Here is a 12,114-nt window from a genome sequence, read left to right as displayed (position 1 = left end):
GAGAGAAGAGAGGACAGAGAGACACAGTGAAAACGTCACATGAGGAGAAGGGGACAGAGAGACACCGGAAAAACGAGTGAGGAGAGGTAGAGATGGGAGTGATGTGGCCTCAAACCAAGGAATGCCTGGGGCCACCATAAGCTGGGAGAGATGAGGAAGGATCCTCCCCAAGAGCCTCTGGAGGGAGTGCTGCCCTGCAGACACCTTAATCTCAGACTTCTGCCTCCAGAGCTGAGAGTGTTTCTGGTTGTCAGTCACCTAGTAATTTGGTATGGCAGCCCAAGAAACTAGTACAATCAGTAATAAAGGTAAGTGTGTTCTCGTCTTACTTCCTGTCTCTAACTGGTTCAGGGCTTGACCTGAACGAGGAGAGCCAGGGGAGGGGCGTGGGGACATTCACAGGGCTCCCTCAGGTCCCAATGGCTGCAAAGACCTCAGAAGGAACCAGAACCTGGCTGTGTGAACACTTGACAGGGGTGGATGCCCCGAAGCCTCTCGTCATGGGACTCGGCAGAGGGCAGACAAGTACTTCGCCAAGCCTGCACAGGGCTCTGAAAATTCAGTAATCGTCAGCGTTTCAAAAGTGGAAGATGTCACATAAATTGCAATGCCAGTTTCTCTCGAAAACATCTACGCTCTGTCCACACCATGCCCACATTCCTGTGTAGCCGCCACTGGCGGAGCTGAGCAGTGATAGCCTGTTAGCAAGGAGAAAGGGCACTCCTGTTTGCCCCAGGCTCCACCACTCCCTATTACCTCCCCAAGGCTGGTTGCCGTTTATCATCTGACAGGCACTGCCTTCCTTACACCCTGCCCACCTGGCCAACTCCCCTGCCCTGCCTAGTCCTGTGTGCATCTGAGTGTGTAACCCCAGGTGTGACAACATGGCCCAGGAACTCCAGGTAACATTAAGAAGCCTCCATTTGAACCCCTGCTGGAGCACCAGGAAGAACAGGAGCTCTGGGCCCCCTCCCACAGCAGGGCAAAGGAGGATGAGGTACAATTTCAACCTCAAGCTGCTTTAACCCCAGCGACTGCAGCCAGACACACACAGCCTCTTGCTGAGATGTATTTGTCAATTATCTAGCGGATATGCTATGGTCCATGCCAGGCCTGCGTAGACATGTGACAGCCAACCTGGCCCTTGGGTGGCCCATCTGCAGGAGGCTGGGTGAGTGCTCCAGGGTACGAGATAGACATTGTGCGAGCAGAAAGCAGTCTACACCCACGTGTTCTCTGCTTTGCCTGGACCTAATGCTACTGAGTGAAGCCAGCGCTGTTCGGCCTCCCCAGAGGGGCTGCATTCCAAGCAGGGCCCCACAGGCTGTGCTGATGACATATGAGCAGCGCTATCACACGTCCTGCTTGCTGACGACAGTCCTGTTCCCACCCCCACCCCACATGGGAAAACAGCCCAGAGCTGCAGTCACACTCATGGTGACAGAGGGCAGAGAGGTGGCAAGGGCAAGGTGAAGCAGTGACCGCCTGGCCCTGTGCCTCCGCAGCTGCATGGTCCTGGGGTAGGGGCACGCGTCTGTGAACAGTGTCCTCCTCTGTGAAACGGGAGCACCACGCCCCCACAGGAAACTCTTAGAGCGGTGCCAGGCTCACGCAGCCCGACAGGAGCCCCCACCGATCCCTGGGGCTCTACCTTGGGGGCCCCGCCGGCCATGGTGAGGGCCGAGGCACTGAAGTCATGCGCAGGCAGCGTGCTCAGCCACTGTGCCATGGAGCGCTCCCGCCGCTCGGTGTCCACGATGCTGGGGAAGATGTGGCACTCCTTGAAGGCGGCGATGGCGCCCTCCTCGGCCACCCAGTCCAGCGGCTCGTGCAGCCCGTCGCCCCCAAAGCGCTGGTTGTACCTGTCGAAGTGCACGCGCTCCAGCACCAGCCCGAGCCCCGGCGCCTTGGGCACGTCCACCTTGGCGGGGCCCCAGCTCTGCTCCAGCAGGCTCTCGGGGGCGTGGCCTCGCATGATGGCCACCACCAGGCCCACCATCTTGCGGATCTGGTGCATCATGAAGCTCTGGCCCTTCACCGTGATGATGGCGAACTCCAGGCCCTCCCGCACAAAGGGCTCCCCGCAGTGCATCTCCAGGATGTATCGCCGCGCGCTAGGCTCCTGCGGCCCCTTCTGCGACGTGAAGTTGTGGAAGTTGTGCGTGCCCCGGAAGCAGGCGAGCAGCCCGTTGACCCGCTGCAGCGTCTCGGCGCTCAGCCGGAAGCTCTCGTCCTGCACGTCCTGGTCCTTGTGGGCGAAGGCAAAAGTAGGCAGCATGTAGCAGTAGGTCCTGGCGTCGCACCTGTTCTTGGAGTTGAAGCCGCCCGTGACGCGCTTTAGGCCTGGCGGAAGACCGGGGGAGGGGGATGCAGGTCAGCAGGTGCCGGAAATAACCGAGGAGACGCTGAGGGTTCACGAGTCAGACGTCTGTGCGTCAAACTCTAAACCCACAAGATGCTGACTCTCACAAGAAAACAGAAACCTAAACAGCAGAGATGTAAAGGTTTGCTGAGTGAAGCCAATCAATCACAGAGGGGTGAATATCACAGGACCCCACTCACAGAAAGTGTCTCCAACAGGCAAAGGCACAGACACAAGTTTACGAGTGGTCACCGGGGGCGGAGGGAGGAGCACTGCTTCGGAAGCACTGAGCATCTCTTCATGGAGATGGGTAACGTGACTAACGTCACTAAACTGTACACGTGAAAACGTTAAATTGGCAAATGCCGTGTCACATACATGTATTTTACAACAATAAAACACGTAAAGGTCATGACTCAGCATCGGCCAAGGGGTGGGGAACAGGTGCTCACACCCTGCACTGCACTGAGAACGTAAACCAGGGCCAACTGCCCTGGCACGAAACCACGACAGGTGGCAACAATCCAACGATGGCCGGAAATTCACCTGCTAGAATTTACTCTGCAGACACGGCCAGAGGCGGCCTCGTTTGTTCCCATTTTTACTGTGGTGAAATCTATATAACAAAACGTTTGCCATTTCAACCATTATGGGTGTGGTTCAGTGATGTTAATTACACTCACCATGTGGCACAACCATCACCACTATCCAAGTTTTCCCACACCCTTAACGGAAACTTGGGGAGCCCCAGTGACGCAGCAGTTAAGTGCTCAGCTGCTAACCAAAAGGTCATCGGTTCAAACCCACCAGCCACTCCAAGGAAGACAGATGTGGCAGTCTGCTTCCGTAAAGATTACGGCCTCGGAAATCCTACGGGGCAGTTCTACTCTGTTCTATAGGGTAGCTATGAGTCGGAATTGACTCGACGGCAGCGGGTCTGGTTTGGTTAACAGAAACTCAGTGCCCCCTAAGCAGTAACTCCCCCGGTAACCACTAATAAACTCTGGTCTCTCCATTTGCCTTCTGTAAATATTTCATATAAGTGGGATCATATAATGTTACCTTTGGTGTCTGGGTTATTTCACTCAGCACAGTGTTTTCAAGGCTCATCCGTGTTGTAGCACATTATCAGATCTACGATCCTTTTTATGGCTGAATAATACTCCAGCAGCCTTGTTTTTAACTGAGAAACCTGAAACAGCTTACAAGTCCAGCAACAGAGGAATGATCAAGTGAACTGGACCAGTCACAGGACGAGGCAGGAGGCTCAGCTCCAGGGACAATGGGACGCCTACCTCTGCGCAGTGAATACCGGCGCAGTGGGATGCGTTTAAAGAAACAGATGTGTGTGAACTAGTAACAGCAATGGGGGCAGTGGTGGATCAGTGGCAGAATTCTCGCCTTCCACACGGGGACCAGGCTTTGAGTCTCGGCCAATGCACCTCATGCATAGCCACCACTCGCGGTCAGTGCAGGCTTCTGGGTTGCTGTGATGCTGAACAGGTTTCAGCAGAGATTCTAGACTAAAGCAGACTAGAAAGAAAGGCCTGGTGATCTACTTCCCAAAATCAGCCAATGGATCACAATGGTCCAGTCTTGTACATGGGGTTGCACGGAGTCGGGGCTGACCTGATGGCACCTAACAACAATGAACAGAGACGGTTTGGGGGTGCTGGGAATGAGGTGGGGGGGGTTCTTGACCCTGGAAACACCCCTGCCCCATGTGAGCTCCCTACAGGAAGCCTGAGTCCTGCCCTGAGACTCCACTGGGTCATGAGAACTCAAGTTCTTAAGGAGCTTTACTTAAAACCCAACTTGGGTTTTGCACTGAAGAGGTTGACTTGGATCTCATGAACCCCGCAAGCCGCTGAGAGCCTCGGACACTCGGGCCCACTGGCCACCTGCTGTCCCCCTCCCTGCAGTTCTGGGCCGCAATGACCCGTGAGCGTCTCACGGTGTTCCTGGCTCCCTCTGTCTCTCCCGTCTCGTGTGGTTTTGTGTTTTGGTTCTGGAGACGCTGAGTGTCGTGAGGAGGCGCTGTTTAAGGACCTGACTACTAGGAAGAGGTGGAGAAATGCCGACAGTAGCGACGTTCCTGGGTCTGTGACAGTACGCGCCAAGTCACGCCAAGTCACGCCAAGTCACGCCAAGTCACGCCAACTACACAGACAGCTGTGTCACTTCCATGGGACGTGGTGGCACAACCGGGATCAGTCTGTGGCACACGTGACAGCGGCTCCCGGGGAGGGGAATGCTAAGAGGTATCCAACCCGACTGAAGAGGATTCCTCTGTAAGGAGCTCTCCAGGAGGGAGTGGTGCTCGTGCAGCAGAGAAAGGCCAGAGGAAAATGAAAATAAAACCATGTTCTGTTCAAAGGAAACATCTCCCTGACTGCTCTGAGCCACCCCCAGGCCTGCAGCCGTTCCTCACGGGAAATGGCCCGAGACCCTTCGTCACCACGGTCACTCTCTGCTGGTTCCCCTGCCTATGTCCCTCTTGAACTATACGACCTAGAAGTGAATGCGGTAAAGGAAGAATATGTATCCTAAAAAGCTAGCAAATAGGCCTTGGAGCCTGGTGGACCTGTGTTAGAACCTCCGCCCCAGACTGCCCACTGTTGGCCGAGCTTTAGCAAGCGAATCAACCCTGAGTCTGCGTCTCTTCATCTAAACCTTCCTAAAACGGGCCGTAGTGTTTCATGACATTCCCCAAGGCCGACTGAGAGCCCTGTGCACAGTGAGGGTTACAAACACTAGCTGTTATTACACTGTTCTAACATTACCACTCTAACACCAGGGTTACGACGCCACTGTTTCTCCTCTCCAGGTGTGATCGGACTCGCCTGGAGCAAAGCCCGACTATTAAATTGTGGTTTAAATTTCACTCAAAAAAATAAGCAAATAAATAAGCAAATTTAATAGTGGGCAAAATAATAAGAATTACTAAATTTGCATTAGGAAAGCTATCTGTGACTTGTACAAAAATGTTCACAGCAGCTTTAGCTAACAGCCCAAAACTGAAAACAACCCAAATACCCATCAACAGGTAAATGGACAAACTGTGGTCCACCCACAGAAGGGTATACCATACAGAATACAATGGAATGAACAGCTGATACAAGCAATACGCATGAATCTTAACATAATCAGGCTGAGAGAGAGAAGCCAGACAGAAACAAAGAGCACACACGATATGATTCTGTTAATAAAAACACACACAAATCCAGAGGGACAGGATGCAAACTGGTGGCTGCCGGGGGTGGGGGGACAGGGAAGGGCAGGGGGAGGGGCCACGATCCTTTGGGGGAGACGGATACATTCACTACCTTGATTGTGACGATGGTTTCACAGGTGTATACCTCTGCCAAAACTTGGCAGCTGTGTACTTAAATATTCACAGTTTATTGTGTGTCTATTACACGATTTTAAAAAAGCATGTAAAAACAAATAATTGGGCGTTTAAAGCAAAAACGGTAACAACGTACTGTAGGGCTCACAGCACACGTAAAAGGAAGACACACGACTGCTGCAGCACGGTTGGGGAGGGGAGAGGAAGTCTGCCAGAAGGTGCTCAGCTGCACACTCACAGGGACCTGAGCCCCATTAAAGGTGTGTGCTTTGAACCAGGGACGGGAAAACAATGGCCCAAAACCATGGCTGTTTTTGCGCAGCCTGTGAGCTGACAGTCCTTTTTACATGTTATAGGGTGGCTCCAAAAAGACCACGTGACTGAGTCTCTAATCTATGTAGCCCGGAAAACCTGAAGTATTCGCTCTCTGGCCCTTCACAGAAAAAGCGTGCCCGTTCTTGCTTTAAACCCCAAGGCAACCGCTGAAAACACACAAAAGTTACAGCTAATAAGCCCGCGAAGGTGATCAAGTTTAATCGTGAAAAATATTTAATCCAAAAGAAAGCAGAAAAAAGGAACAAAGAACAGATGGGGCAAAGAGAAAATAAACAGCAAGATGGTAGGTTTGCATCCAGCCGTATCAATGATCCCATTAAATGAAAACGGCCTCTTTAGCCGAGCTGCGGCCATCAAGTCAGCCTCCGACTCAAGGCAGCCCACACACACCAGAATCAGACTGTCGGGCTCCATCGTGTTGTCACTGGCTGATTTTTTGGAAGTAGATCACTAAGCCCTTCCTCTAAGTCCTTCTTAGTCTGGAAGCTCTGCTGAAACCTGTTCAGCGTGCCAGCAACATGCAAGCCTTCACTGACAGACAAGTACTGGCTGTGTGTGAGGTGCCCTGACTGGGAAGGGAACCCAGGTCTCCCACGTGGAAGGGGGGAATTCTTCCACCGAATCAACGAGGCCTCCAAACGGCCTCTACATGCCAACTAAAGGCAGAGACAGTCTGGATAAAAATAAAGAACACAAGACCTAGCTCTTTTTAAAAACTCCATTTATCAGTCCCTTTGTAAAAGTGAAGAATTGCCTCCATTTTAGCAAAATTTGGATTTTCATACTCAGTGCTTGCTTACAAGGCACCCGTGTGTCCACAAGGCACTCACTGCAACGGAGGGACTTTCAGGCTCAGGCTGACGCAGCTGTTCTGGCTCTCAGGGAGGCTGAAGAGGGGTACACACCGCAGCTCCCAGCCACTCCCTAACTGCTCGCCAGCTGCGGCATCCTCTTACTCAGCTTCCTCCCCCAGAGATGCTGTCAAGGGAGGAGGGCCGGGCACCCAGCCCTGGCGCTGTGGGCTTACCCAAAATCCGAATGTGAGATGGGAGGTGGTTGTTGATCTTCTCTAGGATGTCCTTGATCAGCCACACCTTCAGGGACACTACCTGGCCAGCGGCAGACACACCCTGCAAGGAAACAGAGGGCCCAGGGGAAGCGCTCAGCTGGGCTCTTCAGCAGAACGCTGTGCATCTGGGGCCTTTTAAGTAGGACAACTGAAACACTGGAGCCCCTGGTGGTGCAAACGGTGGACACGCTCAGCTGGCACTTTGAAAGGCTAGAGGTTCCAGTCCACCCAGAGGCACCTCAGAATAAAATCCTGGCAATCTAGTCCCCAAAAGTCAGCCATTGAAAACCCCACGGTGTGCAGTTCTCCTCTGACACACATGAGGCTCCCATAAGTCGGGGTTGACTCAACAGCACCTCGTTATTCAAAACGTTTCACCTTTTCAGACAGGAATCCTGCTTCTAGAAACTCATGCAGAAGACGTGAGCAGACGTGAGAACAAACCTTCTTGTATAGGGGGCTGAACAAGACACCAGGCATAAAAGAGAATGTGACAAGTGATGTCAAAGCCAGACACAGTGGGTACATGAGGGACGTGAACAACAAAACGTCACAGCACGCAGGGAGGAATCCCAGTCCACAATCGCGGGACTCCCACTATTTGGGGAAGACGCACCTTAGGTGATAAAGCTCGCAGCCAAGCAAGGACGAGACTACCGTCAAAACCACGGCTGTGGCCACTTGGGGGAGGGGCCAGCAGGGGCTTGCGGGAGGGGGTGCTGGTGACACAGGTGTACGCATAGGTAACGCGTGTCTGGGCAGCACACTGGACTCCACTGTTTGCATAGCACACGTTCTTTTAGAGCAGGCTTTAATGAAGTCAACACAGCAGTGACTTCAGAGGAGAGATGATCTGGAAGGTGGACGGGGGCTGCAGGGATGCTGGCCAAGCCCCACCTCCTGACCCCAGTGGTGACTGCCCACGAGTCACTGACAAAAATCTGTTCTATTTATATTTATGTCATAGGAACCTTTCTGTGTGCTGCACTGTCAATATCTAAAGGTTTTAAAAACAGTGCAAAGAAGAGACGCTTGCACAACACTCGTAGTGTCCCCACATAAAACTTCCTCCACGCGTGGTGTCCCCACATAAAACTTCCTCCGCGCGTGGTGTTCTCACATAAAACTTCCTCCGAGTTCAGTCTGCAGCAACCTCAGACAGGTCCAGGCTGAGGGCCCTGAAGAAGCCCTGGACGGAGAGGCCCAAGTGCAGCTGTGCACAGACAGACAGCTCAGACAGCTCGGGGGGAACCCAGAGAAACAGCGACCACATGCAACCAGCAATTCTGGATTAGATCCTGGGTTAGACACCAAAGTTCTCTGATGCCACATTTTCCAAACTGTCAAAAAGAAAACAGATGAGAATGGACCCAACTCGAGTAACGGTGGGCATCAAAATAAAATGAACGTAAGGACTGTGTGAATGCTCTCTTTATCCGTTGAGGCGAATTTTTACTTTTCTCCTGCCGTGGTAACAGCAAGAAGGCCAGAGGGCTGTGAGCAGAAGACTGAAAACCAAAAGGCACCACGGCTCCGAGCCATCAAATGCACAGTGGTCATTACGGACTTAAAGTGCCCGTGCTTCCGTCCTCCCTGTCTGCTGGGTGGCTCCTGCTCTGGGTCCTGGCCCACCTGGCTACTGCACACCTTAGAAACAGACTCACGCCTTGCTCAGAGTCCCAGGGATCCCTGCCCACAAGTTACGTCTGACAGACTCCCCAGGGCATCTGTCAGGCTGAGCGGTGCAGCACAGGGTCAGGCCCAGGAAGGAGCAGAGAAAAGTCCCGCCCACACTACTCATGGTCTGTAGGGCCTGGGGATGAGGCGCGTGCACCCTCTGTTGTCTGCCCAGCACCTCGCCCCCATGGATCCCAGGCTCAGCATGGGGCGTGGCATGACCACTCTGCACAGGCCGCCATGCTGGCTGAAGGCTGCGTTGGGGATGAGTCCCCCGCCAGCGCTGAGCCACCAGCCACTGTGGCCACCAGGTGTGAAACAGGCGCACAGGACTGAGCGGCCGGCAGTCAGGACACACACTGGTCTCAGACTTCGCACCGAAAAAAAAGAAGATAAAACACATCTTGTTGACAGTTTTGTGTATTGATCACATGTTGGGACGAGAATATCTTGGATACATTCAGTTAGGTAAAACAAACTGTTAAAAGTAAGCTCAACTGTTTTCTCTTCCCTTTTAACATGGCTGCCAGACAGCTGAAAGTTACGAGGGCAGCTTGCACTTGCGGCCACACAACCTGTGTGTCTGTGCACAGCACTGGAATGACGGGGCGCTAACCCCACAGGGAGGGCAGAGCCCGCAGTACCTTGTCTGTCCGCGCACACCGCTGGAAGGACATCTTCTTCATGTCCTCGCCGTGGCTCTCGGGGACGCAGCCCGACTGGACGAGGGCGGACACTAGGTCGTCCTCGATGGTCCTGAACTGCGAGGACCCGGCGTTCCTCTGAAAGGAAGAGAGGTGTTTTCTTTTCGTTCCATCACGACACCCCCACAGCCACCCAGGCGGCCGACAACCAGGGCAGGAGCGGCGGCCTGTGCACACACCCTGAAGCTGGGCTCTGCCACCAGAGGGGAGGCTCACATCTCTCCCCGGGATGTGGGAGCTAGGACCACCACCGCCTGAGGCTGACCCACAGCTCCAAAACGCCTCGCCTGACCACCAGAGGAGGGCACGGTAGGCACCACCAGATGCCGTGTCCTCACACCTAATTGTCTGAAAGCAGCCCCCGCGTCGGCCACACCAGGCAGGCCCCCCTACTGTGGCAGTCTCAGAGACAAGCCGTGCTTCAAGAAGCCTAAAGGACACTGAACAAGAACCACGAGCTGACCACAAGAAGGAACGAATGGAGAGTCCACCTGCACAGACCTGGGTACCAAGACCTTTAAGAAAAGGACCAAAGAGGCGGTGACCGTGGGGCTGGTACTGCTGCCCACAGACCTCACTCCCTTAGGTTCTAACACCCAGCTCTGTCATCTCCATGGATACAACAGAGAACAACTGCTGGCTCCTCTCCTGAGCTTCCCAAGTGCCACCACCCGTCTGAGTCACCCAGTTCATCTGCAGGCCGCTAAGATGGGAGCTATGATTAGCTTGGCTGATTGCCGAAAGGTTGGAGGTTTGAGTCCACCAGCGGCACCTCAGAAGAAAGGCCTGGCAATCCAATTCTGAAAAATCAGCCACTGAGAACCCTATGAAGGAGAGTTCTACTCTGACACACACGGGGGCGCCACACAACTGGTACTCGTTATGCCTGTCCTAAAGAGGAAACGTGTCTTAGAAGAAGTACAACCAGAATGCTCTTTAGAAGGAAGGATGGCGAGACTACGTCTCACATACTTTGGACATGTTATCAGGAGGGATCAGTCTCTGGAGAAGGACATCATGCTTGGAAAAGTACAAGGTCAGCAAAAACGAGGAAGAGCCTCAACGAGATGAACTGACACAGTGGCTGTAACAATGGGCTCAAGCATAACAATGACTGTGAGGACGGCGCAGGACCAGGCCGTGTTTCGTTCTGTGGCGCATGGGGTCGCTGTGAGTCGGAATTGACTCGATGGTAGCTGACAACAACAACAAAGAGGAAACGGAGGCAGAGAGAGACTCAGTCACTTGCTCGAAGTCACTGGCAGAGCTGAGCTCCGTTTGCTGCCGTGCCAATCAACTATACAGGGAGCACCCAGCACAGCGTCTGACCCGAAGCAGGGCTCAAACAAGAATCTGTCTGTCTCGTTTGAGCGGAGGGGACCCACAGGACAACTCTGAAGTTTTAGAACAGGCACTTGTTCTGAATAGATCATCCTCAGTCTCCGCCCCAGGCCACTCTTGGCTGTCAGAGAAGGAGAAGCTGGACCAGGGGGCGGGTCTGGGAACCCACAGGGACTGCACGCGCCCTGCTCACCTGCATGCCGTGGTAGCCCTTCCCTGAGTAGGCCAGGAGCAGCACCACCTTCCGCTTGGGCAGCTTTGTGCTCTGCCCCTCATCCTCGTTGCTCTTCAGCTTCTTTGCTTTTTGCTCTGTTTCCTCCCAGACTCTGGCTCTACCCTGCCGGCTCCAGCCCTTCTTGTCCTGCTCCTCCTTGGCCCCCACGGGGACGGAGGCCTTGACGTTCTGGGCCATGGGGGCCAAGCTGCAAGGACAGTGGCAGGGTGTGAGCAAGGATAAGGCAGCACCCTGCAAGAGTGGTGGTGATGGTGACAGTGGTGCCAGCAGCAAGGAGCAGAGACCACCTGAGCGGAGTTTGAATCCCAGCCCCACCACCGCCTGAGAAGTGGGAGCACCCACGGAAGTTTACCCCCGCAGCTGTCAGAAAACTGGGGGGTTGGCCTGCGTGTGAGAGGCTGGGCATTGCGCCCCACATGCAGCGCGCGCGCCATGGGGTCCCCAAGTGCGGGCATCGGTACCAGAAGCGATGCGGTCCCAGGCGCCGGCTCCGGGCTCCGCAGGCTCTCCACAGGGCCGCGGCCACCACCCGTAGGCTGGGAACGCCCATGCACCGGCGGGCGGTGCGGGAGCGCGGGGCGCGCGCCCGACCCTGACCTCTCCGGGCGCCGACGCCCCAGCCCCAACCTCCCGAACTCTGACCACCCCTCTGACCCCCTGCCGAGACCCCTCCCTCTCGGTGTCCCCGTGCGCTCCCAGGGCCTCGGCTAACCCCTGACCCCAGGGCTGACCTCTGACCTCCCGCAGCCCTTCTCACTCCCACCCCACATCCCCGCCGAGTTGGCTTTCTCGGGGGAGTGGGGACACCCCGAGTGCCCGACCCGGACGAGCAGGAAGCACCCCCACCCGACCCCACTCACGGCGCCGCTGACTGAACCGAAACCGAACCACGTGGGCAAAGGCGGAAGTGGAGTGGACGCTAGACGGCGGCCGAGTGGGGACAAAACTCCTCTGGGCGAAGAAGGGGGCGGGGCCCCGCCTTCGACATATTGCAGGCGGTGCTGAGGTTCTGCGAGCGTGAAGCGGACGGGCGGGGCTGGG

General features: G+C 54.8%; 1 protein-coding gene across 2 annotated transcripts in view; it reads right to left on the bottom strand.

Annotated features, from left to right (window-relative positions):
• PUS1 (pseudouridine synthase 1) overlaps window positions 1–12,071 on the bottom strand; it is a 15,742-nt gene extending 3,671 nt beyond the window's left edge. The window contains exons 1-5 of one of the 2 annotated variants that reach the window (XM_023739318.1): window positions 11,934–12,071; window positions 11,032–11,260; window positions 9,438–9,575; window positions 7,075–7,177; window positions 1,652–2,343 (exon numbers count right to left, since the gene is read on the bottom strand). In XM_023739318.1, the coding sequence (XP_023595086.1) occupies window positions 1,652–2,343; window positions 7,075–7,177; window positions 9,438–9,575; window positions 11,032–11,250 (1,152 nt within the window). In that variant the 5' untranslated portion in view covers window positions 11,251–11,260; window positions 11,934–12,071. Of the gene's footprint in view, window positions 1–1,651; window positions 2,344–7,074; window positions 7,178–9,437; window positions 9,576–11,031; window positions 11,261–11,534; window positions 11,704–11,933 lie in introns of those variants that run through there. The other variant, XM_023739317.1, reaches the window with a different exon arrangement.
• Between the last annotated feature and the right edge of the window lie 43 nt (window positions 12,072–12,114).

The sequence above is a fragment of the Trichechus manatus genome, unplaced genomic scaffold, assembly GCF_000243295.1.
Source record: "Trichechus manatus latirostris isolate Lorelei unplaced genomic scaffold, TriManLat1.0 scaffold00131, whole genome shotgun sequence".
Classification (NCBI taxonomy): domain Eukaryota; kingdom Metazoa; phylum Chordata; class Mammalia; order Sirenia; family Trichechidae; genus Trichechus; species Trichechus manatus.
Note: the sequence above shows the minus strand (reverse complement) of the source record. Positions and strands in the feature narration are given on the sequence as shown.